General features: G+C 40.0%; 1 protein-coding gene across 6 annotated transcripts in view; it reads left to right on the forward strand.

Annotated features, from left to right (window-relative positions):
- The window catches only part of LOC111148477 (microtubule affinity regulating kinase 3), a 123,101-nt gene that overhangs the window by 30,679 nt on the left and 72,048 nt on the right, over nt 1-20,374 (forward strand). For all 6 annotated transcript variants that reach the window (XM_022505043.1, XM_022505044.1, XM_022505047.1 and 3 more), the window contains exon 3: nt 18,830-18,883. In XM_022505043.1, the coding sequence (XP_022360751.1) occupies nt 18,830-18,883 (54 nt within the window). The remainder of the gene's footprint in view (nt 1-18,829; nt 18,884-20,374) is intronic.

The raw sequence follows: 20,374 nt of genomic DNA on the forward strand, positions 1-20,374 counted from the left end.
TAAAGATTTTATTTATTTATTTGACAGAGATCACAAGTAGGCGGAGAGGCAGGCAGAGAGAGAGGAGGAAGCAGGCTCCCCGCCGAGCAGAGAGCCCGATGTGGGGCTCGATCCCAGGACCCTGGGACCATGACCTGAGCCGAAGGCAGAGGCTTTAACCCACTGAGCCACCCAGGCGCCCCTCCCTAAACTTTTAATTAAGCCATTTTACTCCGCTTTTTTGTTTTTTCCCTATTGTAGATATTAAGCAGAATCGTGGAAAATGTAAACATTATATTTCTGTATTATAGAAATTTATTATGTAGGAAGTACAAGTTCCTTGAGATTTCTCTCCTCAAAAAGAAATCAGCAGTTTCAGCAGTTTGGTGTATATTCCCACAGTTTTTTATACAGACATCAACTTTTTGTTTATTTTAACAAAGGGACTATGGATAGAACAGTCATTTTCTTAGCAACGTACTTGACCATGTCTGAATCTTAGTGCGCATAGATCTGACACAATGTATTTCCAGTGTGTGCTGGTGCCATGGTTTATCCCCTGTCAGTGGGCATTGAGGGGTTTCTGATTTTTTCCTGCTGTAAACATCTGCAGTGAACACTCCTTAACATAACTGTCTACTCTTGTTAAGAGTGTTTCTGTAGGATAAACTCCAAGAAGTGGGTGTCTTGGGTCAAAAAGGATGATTATTTGACATTGTAATGGGTACTGCTAAATTGCTTTTGAGAGAATATCAGAGTACTTTATTATTCTACCATACTGAATGAAAGTATCCATTCTTCTATACCCTTACTAATACTATGTAGATAATTCTTATCTGATGGACAAAAAATTGTATTTTTTTAAAACTTACTTCCTTTTGATAACTAGATTGATGATATTTTCATGTATTTTTGTCATTCATATTTGCTTCTTAAAATAAGTTTCCCTTGGGCGCCTGGGTGGCTCAGTGGGTTAAGCCGCTGCCTTCAGCTCAGGTCATGATCTCAGGGTCCTGGGATCGAGTCCCACATCGGGCTCTCTGCTCAGCAAGGAGCCTGCTTCCCTCTCTCTCTCTCTGCCTGCCTCTCTGTCTACTTGTGATCTCTCTCTCTGTCAAATAAATAAATAAAATCTTAAAAAATAAAATAAAATAAGTTTCCCGTTTGTATCCTTTATCCATTTTCTTTTCTCTTTCAAATCTTAGTTATTGGGATGCCTGGGTGGCTCAGTCAGTTAAGTGTTTGACTCTTGGTTTCAGCTCAGGTCATGATCTCATGGTTATGGGATTGAGCTCCCTCTCGGGCTCTGTGCTCAGCTGGAAGTCTCCTTCAGATTCTCCCTCCCTCTTCCTCCCTCTCTCTCAAATAAGTAAATAAAAGTCTTTTAAAAATAAATAAATCTTAGTGATTTAAACCCATTATGTGTTTCATGCATCAGTCTGATCTGTCTGGGTTTCATGACTTGGTGAGAAAGGTTTACTTTGTCCCAAGATCTAAAACATGGTTATCTTCTTCCAACACTCCTATGGCTCACGTTTGAATGTTTCATTCATTTGGTATATATTTTGGGGGATTAGTATGAAGTGTAGGGATCAAACTTTTTTTTTCCCCATGTGGATTACCACTTGTCCTGGGATCATCTGTCTTTTTCCCCAAGTGAAGATACCTGCTTTTTCACATACCAAATTCCCATATATGTCTTTTTGTTTCTCTGATCTATTTGTTTAGTCTTGTACTCATACGGTGGTAATTTTATTACTGCAGCTTTGAATTGTACATTTGTATGTTTTAGGTAGGTTAAATGCTCTGCAAATTATTCTTATTTTTTTAAAAACTTCGTACCTGTTCTTGCCATTTAGTGTGTTAGATTTATCTTAGAGTCAAGATACTATGTCCCAAAAATAGTCTTACTGGAAATTCGGTAAGATTAATTTCGATCGGAATTAACTGAATTTATAAACTGATCTGGGGGAAATTTGTTATTTTAATGATACCAAGTCCTATATAGGAATGTGAAATATGTCTCAATTTTGTTTTGGGGGTTTGTAATTTTCTTCCTCTAGGCTCTGGATCATTCATTCTTCAAGGGGGTTACAGATAAATTCTACAGAGTAGGTAAATGGTTTACATAATTCTTAAGTTCATTCCAAGGTATTTTAAAATTTTTGTTGTTGCTGTGAATGGCATTTTTGCCTTAGTTGTTATGAATAATATGGGAAGGCTGTAACATGTGTAAAACATCTTGTATCAGAGCACCCTTTATACTCACCCTCATTTTAGACTTCAAAATCAATGGGGCGCCTGGGTGGCTCAGTGGGTTAAGCCGCTGCCTTCGGCTCGGGTCATGATCTCAGGGTCCTGGGATCGGGCCCCGCATTGGGCTCTCTGCTCAGCAGGGAGCCTGCTTCCTCCTCTCTCTCTGCCTGCCTCTCTGCCTGCTTGTGATCTCTGTCAAATAAATAAATAAAATCTTTAAAAAAAAAACCAAGCAAGTTTGTGTTATTTTTAAAGTTACACATCATTTTTTCCTTTGACATACAGTTCTCTGAATTGTAACACATGTGTAGATTCATCTTACGACCACTGTAATCAGGATACAGAAGAGTAAGTACAGAGAGCTGTCAAGCCAAGCTGTTTTTTAAAGGATGGGCAAGATACCAACATGTTTATCTGTTAATGGGAATAATCTTTAATTAAAAAAAAATTTTTTTTTTTGGCAGACAGATCACAAGTAGGCAGAGAGGCAGGCAGAGAGAGACAGGAGGAGGAGGCAGGCTCCCTGCTGAGCAGAGAGCCTGATGCGGGGCTCGATCCCGGGACCCTGAGATCATGACCTGAGCCGAAGGCAGAGGCTTTAACCACTGAGCCACCCAAGTGCCCCTGTTAATGGGAATAATCTGACAGAAAGGGGGAAGGCGGTGCTGTGGGAGAGATACTTAAGAGGGTGAGAGGGCATGGTGGAAGTGCTGGCCTTGATAATGTGGACAGTTCTTACATAGAAACCGGAGAAATGTAAAGGGCCCTGGCATAGGTGTAGCTCAGGGCTCTGCGTGGTGGTGTGGGAGCTTGGGGAGGTTTTCTTCCCATTGCAGCTTTTTTTTTTTTTTTTTTTTTTTTTAAAGTAAAATGGAAAGATCATCAGCTGACACTGTGATTATGGAGGAGATAGATAATAGAGATGTGAGAAGTTACAGTAATAACTGGGCAAGCAGAAGAGTTAACAGACTGGAAGAATGTAGTAGAATTGCCAAGTGGCCTTAAGGCTTCGCTGGGGATGATCAGGGATATAAAGTGGGAATATGCAGCAAGGCTGGGAATTACTCTCCAGCAGCAGTCAGGTACCCAGACACAGGCGTCGCATTTATAGATAGTTGGGTTTTTTTGTCACACTGAGCGTAGAGGATGGGAACAGAGCAAGGACATTGATTTGGAATACTTTGGGGAGTGATTACAATGAAGGACTATAGATTTGAATAGGAAATAACTTGAGAGAGAAGACCAATCATAAGAAGGTTGAGGGACCAGTGGATTATGGACCCTGATGAATTCACACAGTTATTGGCGTTCTGGATTGAATGGGCAGGAAAGGCGGAGGAGGTGATAGAAAGTGGGAAGCTCGAAATTAAGGTCAGAAGAGTTTTCCGGTATTGGTAGTTCTAGAGATTGGAATATAACAATGTAATTGACTTAAGTGTGTGACTATTTTTTTCTTCTCTAGAAGCTTTTTAGACTATTCACATTCATCCTTGCTGTTCAGAAATTTCACAGTGAAGTAGCAGGGAGTTGGTCTGCATCCGTTCTTCTTGATTGCTCATTGGACCCTTCCGGTTTGGAAATTCTTAATCTTTCAGTTCTATAGAATTGTCTCATTTTGTTATTTTAAAATCTTTTTTTTTTTTTTTTAAGATTTTTAAATTTATTTATTTGACAGAGAGACAGCTCAAGCAGGGGGAACAGAAGAGGGAGGAGCAGGCTCCCCACTGAGCAGGGAGCCCGATGTGGGGCCTGATCCCAGGACCCTGAGATCATGACCCAAGCCAAAGGCAGATCCTTAACTGACTAAGCCACCCAGGTGCCCTAAAAAATCTTTATTCTATAATTCTTACTTATCAGAGACTGGAACTCTTGGAAAAGAGCCTTGACATTTTTTTTAAAAATCTGATCTCCATGTGTGTTTCTATTCTATTTTATGGGTGATGTCTTTAATTTCATCTTTCTGTTAAATTTGTATGTCCTCCCCCTTCTTCCCAGCTCTTTCTTTTTTTTTTTTTTTTAAGATTTTATTTATTCGTTTGTCAGAGAGAGGGAGAGTGTACAAGCAGGGGAAGCAGCAGGCAGAGGGAGACCTTGATCCCAAGACCCTGAGACCATGACCTGAGCTGAAGGCAGACGCCCAACCAACTGAGCTGCCACCCAGGCACCCCTCTCCCAGCTCTTTCTTGTTCTCTGATTATTTGTCTATGTAGTATTCAGTTGTGGGATCATGAATGCTTTCTCTTCTGTTAGCTCCCTGGGCGGGTAGTGGGTAGTAAAGGCCTTGGTCATAATCTTGTATTCTGATTTTTCTCCCTCAGAATTTCATGCCAAGCAGTTCTGCATGCCGCTGCATGGTCATTGTACCAGGTTTAGTGGTCGTGCGTGGTTGCATTGATTAGAATGACAGTTCCCAAATTCTGTGTCTCAGAACGCCTTGAACTTTTAAAATTGAGGACTCCTGGGATTCTTGGGTGGCTCAGTCAGTTAAGTGTCTGCCTTCAGCTCAGGTCATGATCCCAGGGTCTGGGGAATAAGTACCCGAATCAGGCTCCTTCTCCCTCTGCCTGCCACTCCCCCTGCTTGGTGTGTGCGTGCTCTCACTCTCTCTCTCTTTCTCTCTGTCTGACAAATAAATAAAATCTTTTTTTTAAAATTGAGGACTCCCAAAAGCCTTTGTTTACATGGGTTGTACAGACTGATATTTGCCATGCTAGAAGTTAACACTAAAAAATTTTTAAACCTATATTCGTTTAAAGAAATAACAGACCTACTATATTTAATTTAAATGACATTTTTATGAGAAAGAAACCCCTATTGGACAAAACAAATTATTGAAGAGAGTGACATTGTTTTAATTTTTTGCAAATCTCTTTAGTGTCTATCTTAATAGAAGGTAGCTGGGTTTCTACACTTAAGTTTTTTTGTTTTTGTTTTTGTTTTTGTGGTTTTTTTTATAGATCTTTTGCCTTTTTTTTTAAAGATTTTATTTATTTATTTGACAGACAGAGATCACAAGTAGACAGAGAGGCAGGCAGAGAGAGAGAGGGAAGCAGGCTCCCTGCTGAGCAGAGAGCCCGATGCGGGACTCGATCCCAGGACCCTGAGATCATGACCTGAGCCGAAGGCAGCAGCTTAACCCACTGAGCCACCCAGGCGCCCTCTACACTTAAGTTTTGTCAGTATATTGTTTTGGTTGAAGTTTATGAAGAAAATCCAGCCTCACACAGATAATACAACAAGAAAAGAGAGTAGTGTCTTAATTCCCTTTTTCAGATAATTGCAAATATTGTTCTTTGATACTCTAACTCAGCAAGTAGTAATTTGGTGGCAGAGGGGGCAATGATTAATGGAATGTTTATTCAAAACAGTTATAGTGATTGCCAAAAAGTGTTGGTACCCAGAATAGTTTGCTTCATTTGGAAATTAATAGTAGTAGATTTGGAAGTGAGTGAGCAGAAGGGTGAAAGAGAGCCTCCTGTTCTAGTAATAGGTATAATTGAAAAGCATAAAGATGTTCATCTTGCTTTTAGTACAATCTGGAGGTGGAGTATTTAGTTATTGTGCAGAAAAAGAGAAAATCTCACCTGAACCCAGTTTCTACAAATTAAAAATCACTTAATTACACAACTGTTACGCTTTTTTTTTTTTTTAAGATTTTATTTATTTATTTGAGAGAGAATGAGTGAGAGAAAGCATGAGAGAGGAGAAGGTCAGAGGGAGAAGCAGACTCCCCAAGGAGCTGGGAGCCCGATGCGGGACTCGATCCTGGAAGTCCGGGATCATGACCTGAGCCGAAGGCAGTCGCTCAACCAGCTGAGCCACCCAGGCGCCCCTGTTACGCTTTTTTTATTGTGGTTAAATATACATAGTATGAAGTTGTTTTAACCATTTTGAGTGTACAGTTAGTTCAGTGGCATTAAGAACATTTGCATTGATGGGGGTCCCTGGGTGGCTCAGTCGATCTGCCTTTGGCTCGGGTTGTGATCCCAGGGTCTTGGGATCAAGCCCTGCATCAGGCTCCCTGCTCAGCAGGAGGCTTGCTTCTCCCTCTCCCCTTGCTTATGTTACCTCTCTCACTGTGTCTCTCTCTGTCAAATAAATAAAATCTTTAAAGAAAAAAAAACATTTGCATTGTTTTGCAACTATCACTATCACCCATCTCTAGAACAGATAAAGTTGATCTTACTTGCAAATTCCATATTTTCAAGATTCACCTGCTTACTACAATTTGTCTATTTTTCCATAATCAATACTTGGCAGTGCTTTTGCAGTATTTGTGAAGATACATAAAGCATCAGAAAGTTTGAATTATCCAAGGTATGCATCCTCGGCTGAGATCCAGCAAGGGGAATGTGCTCTGCCTTGTTTCAGCTTTCATACCGTGAACAGATGCTCTTTTTGCGGTCTTTTTACTCCGCGGTTTTTGCATTTTGGTGCTTTTTGTTGTCAATTTTGCTGTTTCAAATGGCCCCCAAGTGTAGGGCTGAAGTACTAGCCACTGTTTCTAAGTGCAAGACTGTGATGTGCCTGATAGAGAAAACACATTTTTAGATAAGCTTCATTCAGACAGGAGTTAGGTTCTGTGGCGAGCGGACAGTTCAGGGTTAATGAAGCAATGATGTGTGGTAAATAAGATGTCCTTAAAAAGAAACACACATAAAGCAAGGTTGTATATTGATCCATTAATGAAAAATTTTATGACCAGGGGCCCATAGGAACCTAACCCTGTATTTCTTCTAGGAGCAGTATTCACAATGACTTTGTAGAACATAATTCCCATACCCAGCAACAAACAACTCTGTTTTTGAAAGAGAAAGCTCAGTTATCTGGTGTTTTCCCCTAATACATATATGGAGAAGGGTATCAAAAAATCATAGGCTTTCCTTGTCTGTGATTTTTTTTTTTTAAAGATTTTATTTATTTATTTGACAGACAGAGATCACAAGTAGGCAGAGAGAGAGGAGGAAGCAGGCTCCCCGCTGAGCAGAGAGCCCGATGCGGGGCTCGATCCCAGGACCCTGGGATCATGACCTGAGCCGAAGGCAGAGGCCTTAACCCTCTGAGCCACCCAGGCGCCCCTCCTTGTCTGTGATTTTTGATTCGCCGTTAATTTTTCAAGTGGGGAGCACTAAGAAGCAAATTGGGAGCTTTCTATATGGGACAGGGTATGTGGAGGCTGCTGGTCAGGTGCCTGGCTAAGCTTCCTGGTGGCCAGTAGGAAAGTTGCCGAATACACAGCACAAAGTGATTTTCTCAGTGAGGTTCCCCTGGATTGTGCCCTTCCTTGTGCACACTCTAGGCTTTATGTGCCCTCAGATTTTTTCTTCCAGAAATTGTTTAAAGTCACTTGTCTCCTGATGACACCTCTCCCATTCTCTTTGTCATTCTGTTTTTATTCATAGGGGCGCCTCAGTGGGTTAAGCCTTACTCTGCCTTCAGCTCAGATCATGATCTCAGGGTCCTGGGATCGAGCCCCACATCCAGCTCTCTGCTCAGCAGGGAGCCTGCTTCCTCCTCTCTCTCTGCCTACTTGTGATCTCTGTCTGTCAAATAAATAAATAAAATCTTTTAAAAATAAATAAAAATAAAAACTGTCTCTCTTAATTCCCCACCCTCATTTCCTAATCTTCCAAGGTGGTCGCTTTCAGTCTTTAAAACTGTTTCCTTTTTTTTTTTTAAGTCTTTATTTAATTCCAGTTGGTTAACATACAGTGTTATATTAGTTTCAGGTGTACAATATAAACTGATTATTTATGTTTTACTTATATCTTTATCACGCTTTTTTTCTTTAAAAACCTTTTTGATTGAAGTATAGTTAACACACAGCATGCTCTTACTTAGTTTTTCAGTTTTAGGCATTATTTACTGTCTCTTCATGATTATTTAATGTCACGATTGAATTTTTTAAAATAAACTCTTTATTGAAATATAACACACATCCAGAAAAAGTTGTCCAAATCATAAGTGTGTACGCCTTGATGAATTAACACAAAGTAAACACATTTGCATAACTACAACCCACGGCAGAACTATACTGTGACGTGAACCCCAGAAGCTTCCCTTCTTCCCTTCTAATCACTTTCCTGTCCTTCCTCCCCAGGGTAACCACTGTCTTGACTTCTAACACCGTAGTTCATTTTTTGTTTTCCTTAACATGCTAATGGAATCATGCAGTACGTGTTATTCCGTGTCTATCTCTTACCGCACTTTATGCTTGCGATGCTATTCCGTGTTGTGGGTCGTCTGTGTGTTGGGCGCTGTGCTTTAATTTGACGTTTTATGTTGTAGCCGTGTGTCATAGTAGTTCAGCTTGGTCTTTATGCTGTGGACTGAATTGTGTCTCTCAGAATCATATATTAAATCCCTAATCCCTAGTGTATTTGGAGATAGGGCTTTTGTGGAAATAGGTTAAATTAGATGATAAAAGTAGAGTCCTGATCCAGTAAGATAAGTGGCTTTACAAGAAGAGACATCAGTAAGCTGCCCTCTCCACCATGTAAGGACACTGTGAGAAGGGGGCCATCTGCAAGCCAAGAGGAAAAGCCTCACCAGGAACTGACCGTGCTGGTCAGACTCTGATCTTGGACTTCCAGCCTCCCAGTCTGTGAGAAAATAAATTTCTGTTGTTTAAGCCACTTGGTCTATGGTATTTTTGTTATCGCAGCCTGAGCTGACTAATAGTGCATCCTTCCGGGCTACTGCATCCTCTTAAAGAACATGGGATCTTTTTTTGACTGCTCTTTCAGTGTTTGTGGATGCTTTAATGCATGTTGGAAGCAGGATATTGGGACCTTTGACCAGTAGAAAATTGACAGGAAGTGGAAGATAAGGGTATTTATTTCTCTGGTGGGTGTTTGCTACAGGTTTATTGGGCCCTCTAGGGTGACGTATATTGGGGGAAGCCCTTCTCTTGTATGAGGTCTCTTTATTCCTATTTTGTAATTTTCCACTTTGTTTCTGGCATCACGTGAATAAATGGAATTTCCCAGAACTTTATGCAACAAGTGGCAGGGACACTCCTCTTTCCTCGCCAGTGAGCTCCCCTGGCTTTTGCTATGCATGTGCCACCCCCCCCCCCCCCCCCCCCCGCAAAAAAACTCCAAAAAACTCCACAACCTTGGGAGCACGTGTGTGGTCTCTCCAGTCTCCGTCTTTCTCAGGCATTGTTGTTGCCCCCACAGTTGCTTCCTCTTTTATTGACTTGAGGTCTGAGGTCTCCCTCAGGCTCCAGTTCTGGGCCAAGGGTATTTGGTAGTTGAGTCACCCCAGCAGGGAGCTGGAGGAAGAGGGGATTACGGGCTTCCCCCTCAGGCTTCATGGCCACACAGACTCACATCATTCTAAATAACAGTGTTTCACTTAAAGGACACTTATTTTTATAAATGACTTAATAAAATGACTCTCTTCTACAGTTTGATTTAGCTGAATGAAACATATTTTGAGCTCCTGTTTTTGCTTTAAATACTGCTTGAATAGCCGTATTTGAAATAGACAATGATTAAGAATAGAATCTTTACTGTAGAATAGAAGGCGGATACTGAATAGAGCCAGAAGCAGCTAATGATCAGGAATGTGGTCATGAGAATAGAATCCAGGTCTCAGAGGTTCAGAGGGAAGAAGAACCAGAAAGACAACATATTTGATAGATCTGACCATCAGAAGGAGGAAGAAAACAGAAGGTTGCCAGAAAGGAAAAGGTATATCTAAGGGGTTTCTTTGGAAATTAGGAGATCCATGGATACCACATAAAATTACTTAGGAAAGTAAAGTTTGAAGAAAATTAATCCATTAAACCTTGAAATAATGTAATTTTTTTAAAAAATTTTATTTATTTGAGAGAGCAAGCAAGAGAGAACATGAGCATGGGGAGGGGTGTCAGGAGAGAGAGAAGCAGACTTCTGCCGATCAGGGAGCCTGGATGTGATGCAGGCTTGATCCCAGGACCCTGAGATCATGATCTGAGCAGAAAGCAGATGCTTAACCGCCTGAGCCATCCAGGCGTCCCTGAAGTAATGTATTTTTTAAAATTAAATTGATATCTGCTAAAACACCAGAAACCCTATTTCTTCACTCTTCTGTCTCCATCTTGAACACGTGTGGTTACTGAGTATGAATGTTCAGGGCCTCACATCAGCTCAGGAAGCATTTATCAGATGCTTCTTATGTACTGGTAGTATGTTGGAACTCTTAACAGGATGCCAGTCCCCAGCGGAGATGTGAACAAGGTCTTTGTTTATATATTCCAGCCTCTGACTTTCCCTTTCCCTTTTTTTTTTTTTTAACTATAGTTTCCACCAAGACTTTACTATAGTTTTCCACATACGAAATCAGAATTCTGTCTTTGCTTTTTTCAAACATGCATGCTGACTGTCCGCCCCTCCTCCAGTTCTGATTTCTTTTTTCTCCCCAGTTGGGGTGTGCTGGGATGGTGGGTCCTTACGTTCCAGAGTCAAGTTCACTGGGTGCCGTGTTAGCAGCATGGTTCAGTGTGTGGGCTCATAGGAAGTAATAGATAACTTAGGCAGATGGAGGGTTTAGACCAAGTGGAGCAGGGGTCGTTGTTTTTAAGTGTTAATATGAATAAGTACAGCAGTTCTTGAAGTAGGTGTGGAGACCCCTGGAGGTCTCTCTGGAGAACCTTTTAGGCAGTCTGCAAAGTCAATACTACTTTTTTTTTTTTTTTTTAAAGATTTCATTTATTTATTTGACAGAGATCACAAGCAGGCAGAGAGGCAGGTAGAGAGAGAGGAGGAAGCAGGCTCCCTGCTGAGCAGAGAGCCCCACGCGGGGCTCGATCCCAGGACCCCGAGATCATGACCCGAGCGGAAGGCAGCGGCTTAACCCACTGAGCCACCCAGGCGCCCCAATACTACTTTTGTAATACCATTAAGACAGTACTTTTTCCATTCTCTTTCATGAACCTTAAGTGAAATTTTCCAGAGGCTACATTACATGTGGTATCACAACACATTGAATACAGGATATGTGAGAATTTCATAAAAAATGTTATTTATATTTACATATAATGGGCTTATTTTTTTAATTTATTGTGATAAAATGCACATAACTTAAAATTAACCTCTTAAATGTTTTTAAGTGTATTTTTAAGTAGTATCTAATACATTTATAATGTGCCACCATCACCATCATGCATCTCCAGATCTGTTTTCATCTTGTAAAACTGAAACTTTGTATCCATGAACACTAACTCCCCATTCTTTCCTTACCCCATTCTACTTTCTGTCTCTATGAATGTGAACTCTCTAGGAACCTCATAAAGTGGAATCATAGTATTTGTCCTTTTGTGTCTGGCTTGTTTCACTTAGCATAGTGTCCTCAAGGTTCCTTCATGTTATAGCATGTGTCAGAATTTCCTCCCATTTTAAGACTGAAAAATATTTGGGGCGCCTGGGTGGCTCGGTCAGTGAAGCGTCTGCCTTCGGCTCAGGTCACGATCCCAGGGTCCTGGGAATGAGCCCTGCACTGGGCTTTCTGCTCAGCAAGGAGCCTGCTTCTCCCTCTCCCTCTGCCCCTCCTCCAGCTTGTTCTCTCACTCGCTCGTTCGCTCACTCATTCTCTGTCTTTAAAATAAAATCTTAAAAAAAAAAAGACTGAAAAATATCTACTATATGGAGACACTACATTAGGCTTATCCATTCATCACTCAGTGTACGCCGGGGTTATTTCCACATGTTAGCTATTAAGTGAATAGTGCTGCCGTGAACGTGGGTCTACAATATCTGTTTGAGTCCCTGCTTTTGGTTTTTCTGGGTACATCCCCAGAAATGGAATTGCTTCATTATATGGTAATTCTATTTTTAATTTTTTTGAGGAACTCTGTACTGTTTTCCATAGCAGTTGTACCATTTTACATTCTTAACAGCAGTGCACAAGGTTCCAGTTTCCCTACATCCTTACTGCTTGTTGTTTTCTGGGAGGTTGTTTTGGTTTTTTATAGTAGCCATCTTGACGGGTGTGAAGTGGTATGTTGGAGTTTTGGTTTGCATTTCCCTAATGATCAGTGATGTTGAACATCTTTTTTATGTGCTTACTGGCTGTTAGTACAGTTAACCCTTGAACTACATGGTTTGAATTGGGCAGGTTACTTATACATAGATTTTTTTTTAATTTATTACTTTTCAGCGTAAGAGTATTCATTGTTTTTGCACCGCACCCAGTGCTCCATGCAATCGGTGCCCTCTCTAATACCCACCACCTGGTTCCCCCAACCTCCCACCCCCCGCCTCTTCAAAACCCTCAGATTGTTTTTCAGAGTCCAAGTCTCTCATGGTTCACCTCCCCTTCCAATTTCCCTCAACTCCCTTCTCCTCTCCATCTCCCCTTGTCCTCCATGCTATTTGTTATGCTCCACAAATCAGTGAAACCATATGATAATTGACTCTGCTTGACTTATTTCACTCAGCATAATCTCTTCCAGTCCCGTCCATGTTGCTACAAAAGTTGGGTATTCAACCTTTCTGATGGAGGCATCATACTCCATAGTGTATATGGACCACATCTTCCTTATCCATTCGTCCGTTGAAGGGCATCTTGGTTCTTTCCACAGTTTGGCGACCATGGCCATTGCTGCTATAAACATTGGGGTACAGATGGCCCTTCTTTTCACTCCATCTGTATCTTTGGGGTAAATACCCAGTAGTGCAATGGCAGGGTCATAGGGAAGCTCTATTTTTAATTTCTTGAGGAATCTCCACACTGTTCTCCAAAGTGGCTGCACCAACTTGCATTCCCACCAACAGTGTAAGAGGGTTCCCCTTTCTCCACATCCCCTCCAACACATGTTGTTTCCTGTCTTGCTAATTTTGGCCACTCTAACTGGTGTAAGGTGGTATCTCAGTGTGGTTTTAATTGGAATCTCCCTGATGGCTAGTGATGATGAACATTTTTTCATGTGTCTGATAGCCATTTGTATGTCTTCATTGGAGAAGTGTCTGTTCATATCTTCCCATTTTTTTTTTTAAAGATTTTATTTATTTATTTGACAGACAAAGATCACAAGTAGGCAGAGAGGCAGGCAGAGAGAGAGAGGAGGAAGCAGGCTCCCCGCAGAGCAGAGAGCCCGATGTGGGGCTCGATCCCAGGACCCTGGGACCATGACCCGAGCCAAAGGCAGAGGCCCAACCCACTGAGCCACCCAGGCGCCCCTTCTGCCCATTTTTTTTATATGATTGTCTGTTTTGTGTGTGTTGAGTTTGAGGAGTTCTTTATAGATCCTGGATATCAACCTTTTGTCTGTACTGTCATTTGCAAATATCTTCTCCCATTCCATGGGTTCCCTCTTTGTTTTGTTGACTGTTTCCTTTGCTGTGTAGAAGCTTTTGATTTTGATGAAGTCCCAAAAGTTCATCTTGGCTTTTGTTTCCTTTGCCTTTGGAGACATATCTTTTTCTTTTTTTTAAAGATTTTATTTATTTATTTGACAGAGAGAGATCACAAGTAGGCAGAGAGGCGGGCAGAGAGAGAGGGGGATGCAGGCTCCCCACGGAGCAGAGAGCCCGAAGTGGGGCTTGATCCCAGGACCCTGAGACCATGACCTGAGCCGAAGGCAGAGGCTTTAACCCACTGAGCCACCCAGGCGCCCCATTTGGAGACATATCTTGAAAGAAGTTGCTGTGGCTGATATCGAAGAGGTTACTGCCTATGTTTCTGATGGATTCCTGTCTCACGTTGAGGTCTTTTATCCATTTTGAGTTTATCTTTCTGTATGGTGTAAGAGAATGGTCGAGTTTCATTCTTCTACACATAGCTGTGCAGTTTTCCCAGCACCATTTATTGAAGAGACTGTCTTTTTTCCACTGTATATTTTTTCCTGTTTTGTTGAAGATTATTTGACCGTAGAGTTGAGGGTCCATATCTGGGCTCTCTACTCTGTTCCACTGGTCTATTTGACAAAATCCAGCATCCGTTCCTGATTAAAACGCTTCAAAGTATAGGGATAGAGGGAACATTCCTGAACTTCATAAAATCTATCTATGAAAGACCCACAGCAAATATCATCCTCAATGGGAAAAAGCTTGCAGCCTTCCCGTTGAGATCAGGAACACGACAAGGATGCCCACTCTCACCACTCTTGTTCAACATAGTATTAGAAGTCCTAGCAACAGCAGTCAGACAACAAAGAGAAATAAAAGGTATCCAAATTGGCAATGAAGAAGTCAAATTCACTCTCTTCGCAGATGACATGATTCTTTATATGGAAAACCCAAAAGACTCCATCCCCAAACTACTAGAACTCATACAGCAATACAGCAATGTGGCAGGATACAAAGTCAATGTACAGAAATCAGTGGCTTTCTTATACACTAACAATGAAAATACAGAAAGGGAAATTAGAGAATCGATTCCATTTACTATAGCACCAAGAACCATAAGATACCTGGGAATAAACCTAACCAAAGAGGTAAAGGATCTGTACTCGAGGAACTACAGAACACTCATGAAAGAAATTGAAGAAGACACAAAAAGATGGAAGACCATTCCATGCTCTTGGATCGGAAGAATAAACATTGTTAAAATGTCTGTACTGCCTAGAGCAATCTATACTTTTAATGCCATTCCGATCAAAATACCACCGGTATTTTTCAAAGAGCTGGAGCAAATAATCCTGAAATTTGTATGGAATCAGAAGAGACCCCGAATTGCTAAGGAAATGTTGAAAAACAAAAATAAAACTGGGGGCATCACGTTACCTGATTTCAAGCTTTACTACAAAGCTGTGATCACCAAGATAGCATGGTACTGGCATAAAAACAGATACATAGATTTTTTTTTTTTTATAAATGCGATACAGTACTATAATGTATTTTCTCTTAACATTTTTGTAATACATTTTCTTTTCTCTAGTTTACTTTATTATAAAAACACACACAACATACAAAAGATGTGTTAATCAACTGTATATATTATCAGTAAGGCTTCCCATCAAGAATAGGCTATTAGTTTAAAGTTCTGGGGGAGTCAAAAGTTACTCGTAGATTTTTCAACTGTCAAGGGGGTGGTGCCCCCCCATATTATTCAGGGGTCTGCTGTGTATCTTCTTTGAGGAAATGTCTCTTCAAGTCCTTTGCCCATTTTTCAGTTGGGTTTTTTGTCATTGAGTTGTAGGAGTTCTCTCTATATTCTGGATATTAATCCCTTCTCACATCTATGATTTGTAAATATTTTTCCCATTGTCTGGGTTGCCCTTTTACTCTATTAATATTGTCTTTTGATGCACAAAAATTTTATGAAGTCTTATTTGGCTGTTTCTTTTGTTGCCTCTGCCTTTGTGTCATATCTAAGAAATCACTGCCCAGTCCAGTATTGTGAAGCTTTTGCTGTATGTTTTCTTCTAAGAGTTTGGTAGTTTTAAATCTTAAATTTAGGTGTTTGATGCATTTTGCAGTAATTTTTGTAGATAATGTTAGATAAGAGTACAACTTCATTCTTCTGCATGTGGATATCCAGTTTTCCCAGCACCATTTGTTAAATATTACGTTGAAATGAATCTTGTTATGTTCAATACTTATTTTTATAATTTCTCAGTTTTCATTTGTAATAAGGTAAATTTTAACAGATATAGCCCACATTTGGGATCATCAGTAATCTTTAAGAGTGTAAAGGAGACCAAATGTTTGCGAGGCAGTCTCTAAGCACTTTCCCCAGACTTTGACTCCCTTTCTTCAGTGGTGCTTCTTGCTGGATCTGGTCCTGAAGGATGTACAGTAGGAATGCAGCATCCTCAGTGTGTGGTGAGACCATTTGTGGTCCTGGACTTCAATTGCAAAGCTGAGTTAATTATGTTCTCCAGTTCGTGGCAAAGCCTCTTTCTTCTGATATGATACTATATGTGGAAAACCCAAAAGACTCCACTCCAAATCTGCTAGAACTTGTACAGGAATTCAGTAAAGTGTCAGGATATAAAATCACTGCACAGAAATTAGTTGCATTTCTTTACACCAACAGCAAGACAGAAGAAAGAGAAATTAAGGAGTCAATCCCATTTACAGTTGCATCCAAAACCATAAGATACCTAGGAATAAACCTAACCAAAGGGGCAAAAAGAATCTGTAGTCAGAAAACTATAAAGTACTCATGAAAGAAATTGAGGAAGACACAAAGAAATGGAAAAATGTTCCATGCTCATGGATTGGAAGAACAAATATTGTGAAAATGTCTATGCTACCTAAAGCAATCTACACATTTAATGCAATCACTATCAAAATCCCATCCATTTTTTCCAAAGAAATGGAACAAATAATCCTAAAATTTATATGGAACCAGAAAAGACCTTGAATAGCCAGAGGAATATTGAAAAAGAAAGCCAGAGTTGGTTGCATCACAATTCCAGACTTCAAGCTCTATTACAAAGATGTCGTCATCAAGACAGTATGGTACTGGCCCAAAAACAGACACATAGATCAGTGGAACAGAATGGAGAGCCCAGAAATAGACCTTCAACTCTATGGTCAGCTAATCTTCGACAAAACAAGAAAGAATGTCCAGTGGAAAAAAGACAGTCTCTTCAGTAAATGGTGTTGGGAAAATTGGACAGCCACATGCAGAAAAATGAAACTGTACCATTTCCTTACACCATACACGAAAATAGACTCAAAATGGATGAAGGACCTCAATGTGAGACAGGAATCCATCAAAATCCTTGAGGAGAACACAGGCAACAACTCTTTGACCTCAGCCACAGCAACTTCTTCCTAGGAACATCACCAAAGGCAAGGGAAACAAGGGCAAAAATGAACTATTGGGACTTCATCAAGATCAAAAGCTTTTGCACAGCAAAGGAACAGTCAACAAAACCAAAAGACAACCAACAGAATGGGAGAAGATATTCTCAAATGACATATCAGATAAAGGGCTAGTATCCAAAATCTATAAAGAACTTATCAAACTCAACACCCAAAGAACAAATAATCCAATCAAGAAATGGGCAGAGGACATGAACAGACATTTCTGCAAAGAAGATTTCCAGATGGCCAACAGACACATGAAAAAGTGCTCCACATCACTCGGCATCAGGGAAATACCACCTCACACCAGTCAGAATGGCTAAAATTAACAAGTCAGGAAATGACAGATGCTGGCGAGGATTTCTTTTGATGGCTGCATAGTATTCCAATACACACACACACACACACACACACACACCCCATCTTCTTTATCCATTCATCTGTTGTTGGACATCTAGGTTCTTTCCATAGTTTGGCTGTTGTGGACATTGCCATCAGCGACAATGTGGATGAAACTAGAGGGTATTATGCTTAGCGAAATAAGTCAGTCGGAGAAAGACAACTATCATATGATCTCCCTGATACAAGGAAGTGGAGATGCAACGTGGGGGGTTTGGGGGGTAGGAAAAGAATAAATGAAACAAGGTGGGATCGGGAGGGAGACAAACCATAAGAGACTCTTAATCTCACAAAACAAACTGAGGGTTGCCGGGGGAAAGGGGGTAGGGAGAGGGTGGTAGGGTTATGGACATTGGGGAAAGTATGTCCTATGGTGAGTGCTGTGAAGTGTGTAAACCTGGCAATTCACAGACCTGTACCCCTGGAGCATATACATTATATGGTAATAGAAAAAAGCCTCTTTCTTCACTTACGTTCCCTCTCATCCCCTTTTGTTACCCTCTCCCCGCATTCTGATATCCCTAGTTCTAGAAGTCACTTTTATTCTAGAAATGACAATATATCAGATAAGGACGCTACTGCAGGTCCACTTAGTAAATATTAGTAAAACTAATTTTTTTCTTTTTTAAAGATAAGCTTGTATGGCTGGAAACTATAGATCTTTCTTTCTGTATCTTAGTGGCTTGTTTTAAGACTGCTTGGGGTTTACTTGCCCCTTTTTGAACAAAAGTGACCGGGTAATCCATTTGTTGCCTCTGTACATGTTTCACTTGGTTAGCCTACAGATTGTTTTGGAACTAGTCTGTTTTCCTTCTTTTAACTACCAAAAGATCTTTTCTATTTTTTTTTAGTAAAATGTTTTTAAAGTTTTCAGATTGAACTCCAACCTATTAGTTCATGTATTTACTTAATTATCAAGCTCCTATCGTGTGCAAGACACTGTGAGCAAGGCATTCTGGGCTATGTAAATCTGTAAAAGCTGTGCTTCCTGCCCTTGGATCCCAGCATCAGATGAAATTAAAATATTGGATTGCTTCTCAGCCTTTTGGCTAAGATCAATAATAGTATCTCTTCTTTATCAGTTTAATATCTGCTACATCCTCTCTCTGAGGACAGTACATGAGATGGACTTTGGGAACTAGGAAATGGAATAGGAGCTTGCTCCGTCTACTCTGTGCATTGACCTGGTATTGCAGTATTTCCAGGAATGGTGCAGCCGCCACCCACTCTTTGGATTAAAATTAAAAAAAATTTTTTTTTTTAATTTTTAAGTATTACTAAATGGGGAATAGATTTGCTTCATTGTCCTATGTTTTTGAAGTGTTTTCATTATATAATCAGTCTCGCTCTGTCTTATGTCCCACATGTCTGAGCATTTACAAGACTATTACCAGTTAGTCTATAATTACTAAATTTGTAAAATCTATAAACATTTATTTATTCTTTTCTAGGTTGCAATAAAAATAATTGACAAAACTCAGTTGAATCCGACAAGTCTACAAAAGGTAAGGGTGGTTCAATATCCAGTATTTATTAAAATGATTTTCGGTGCTAATTGCCATCTAATATGTCGCACAAGGACCTCAACTGCTGTTTGCATATATTATGTTAGGTGTAGTAGCTTCCTGCTCCTCAGTGAGAGCATCGTAGTTGTAATATTATAGGAGAAGTTGTGGGGTATTTTTCCTTCAGATGAAGATAATGATTTTTAAATGTTCTTAATTGCACAAATTGAAGGCTATACATTTTAATTGAATATTCTAGCTATTGGCTAGAACAGAGGGTTTAGTTTTGTGTAATTACTCTTATGCAGCATTATACACCTTTCTCATAGCTAATACTGAGGTCTTTAAAGTCAGCACTTTGGCTTTATTAAACTCTGTCACTGTTACTAATTAAGGACTGATGATTAATTTGTATGAAAGGAAAATATAAAAATACAAATGATAGTTGAGAACGTGCTTGTAATGCACTGTTGCAGTTTGTGTCATCTGATAGAGATCAGAAGTCCTCAACCATGTTGCATGATAGAATCATCTGGACCTCTTTGCAATGTCTTAATGACTAGTCCAGAGAGATGTTATTGCTCAGGTTAAGGCCTTTGCATAGGTATTTCACTGGTGCAAGTGATCTTCATAATAAAATCCTTCTAGTTCTTTTTAGTCTTCCAAAGCCTTTATATCATTCGATTTCTAGATTTGGCCTATAGTAGTTGGGGTTTTAGAGACCTTGAACTAGGAACAAGAAGTCTGAATTAATATCCTGATCTGCCACGTAATCAAATGTCTAATTTGACCTTGAACCAGTTACTTTACTTAACTTTTTTTTTCCCCCTAGTTAATTTTCTTAGGTTTCTCAGGTTTCTGGTCTTTAAAATAGTGATAACTTCATCTTCTCAGGATGGCTGTATTAGTAAAATAATGCACTTAAAAGAGCTCTGTAAACTTCAAAGCATTTCACATATAAGATATTGTAAGCATATTGCCCTATATAAATTCCTAGTGTTTTCTAATGGTTATTTTCTGTTTGTATCATCATAATTTTGAAGTCCTGTCTGTGTGTCTGTGTGTATGTGTGTGTGAGAGAGAGAGAGAGAGGGAAAGAGAGTTGGGGAGGAAGGGACTTTACCTTGCACTAAAAATGGTACTTAACAAGTGGTTCTGTAGGTGGGAGTGAGTCTTAATGGCATTCAAGATGGCCCTGGAATGGATCCAAAAATTCCAGTCCTTTCTTCTGAATATAAAACTGTCTGTTATTTTAAAACTTCTATTTCTTCATATATCTAAGGACTTGGTATTAGTAAGTTAGGGGTTACTAAAATTTGGTATTCAGAACTAAAATCAACATATAAAGAAGTTTACCAAGGATTCTACTTCAGTATCTTAATGTTACAAATCTTACATTATTCAAGCATCCTTGCAGATAACTGGAATTCTAGCAGTTTTCTAGGAAGAATTTTATCATGGTTTTATCTTTAGTTGGTTGTAATTTTCCCT

Source organism: Enhydra lutris, unplaced genomic scaffold (assembly GCF_002288905.1).
Source record: "Enhydra lutris kenyoni isolate GAN:26980312 unplaced genomic scaffold, ASM228890v2 scaffoldscaffold20, whole genome shotgun sequence".
NCBI lineage: Eukaryota > Metazoa > Chordata > Mammalia > Carnivora > Mustelidae > Enhydra > Enhydra lutris.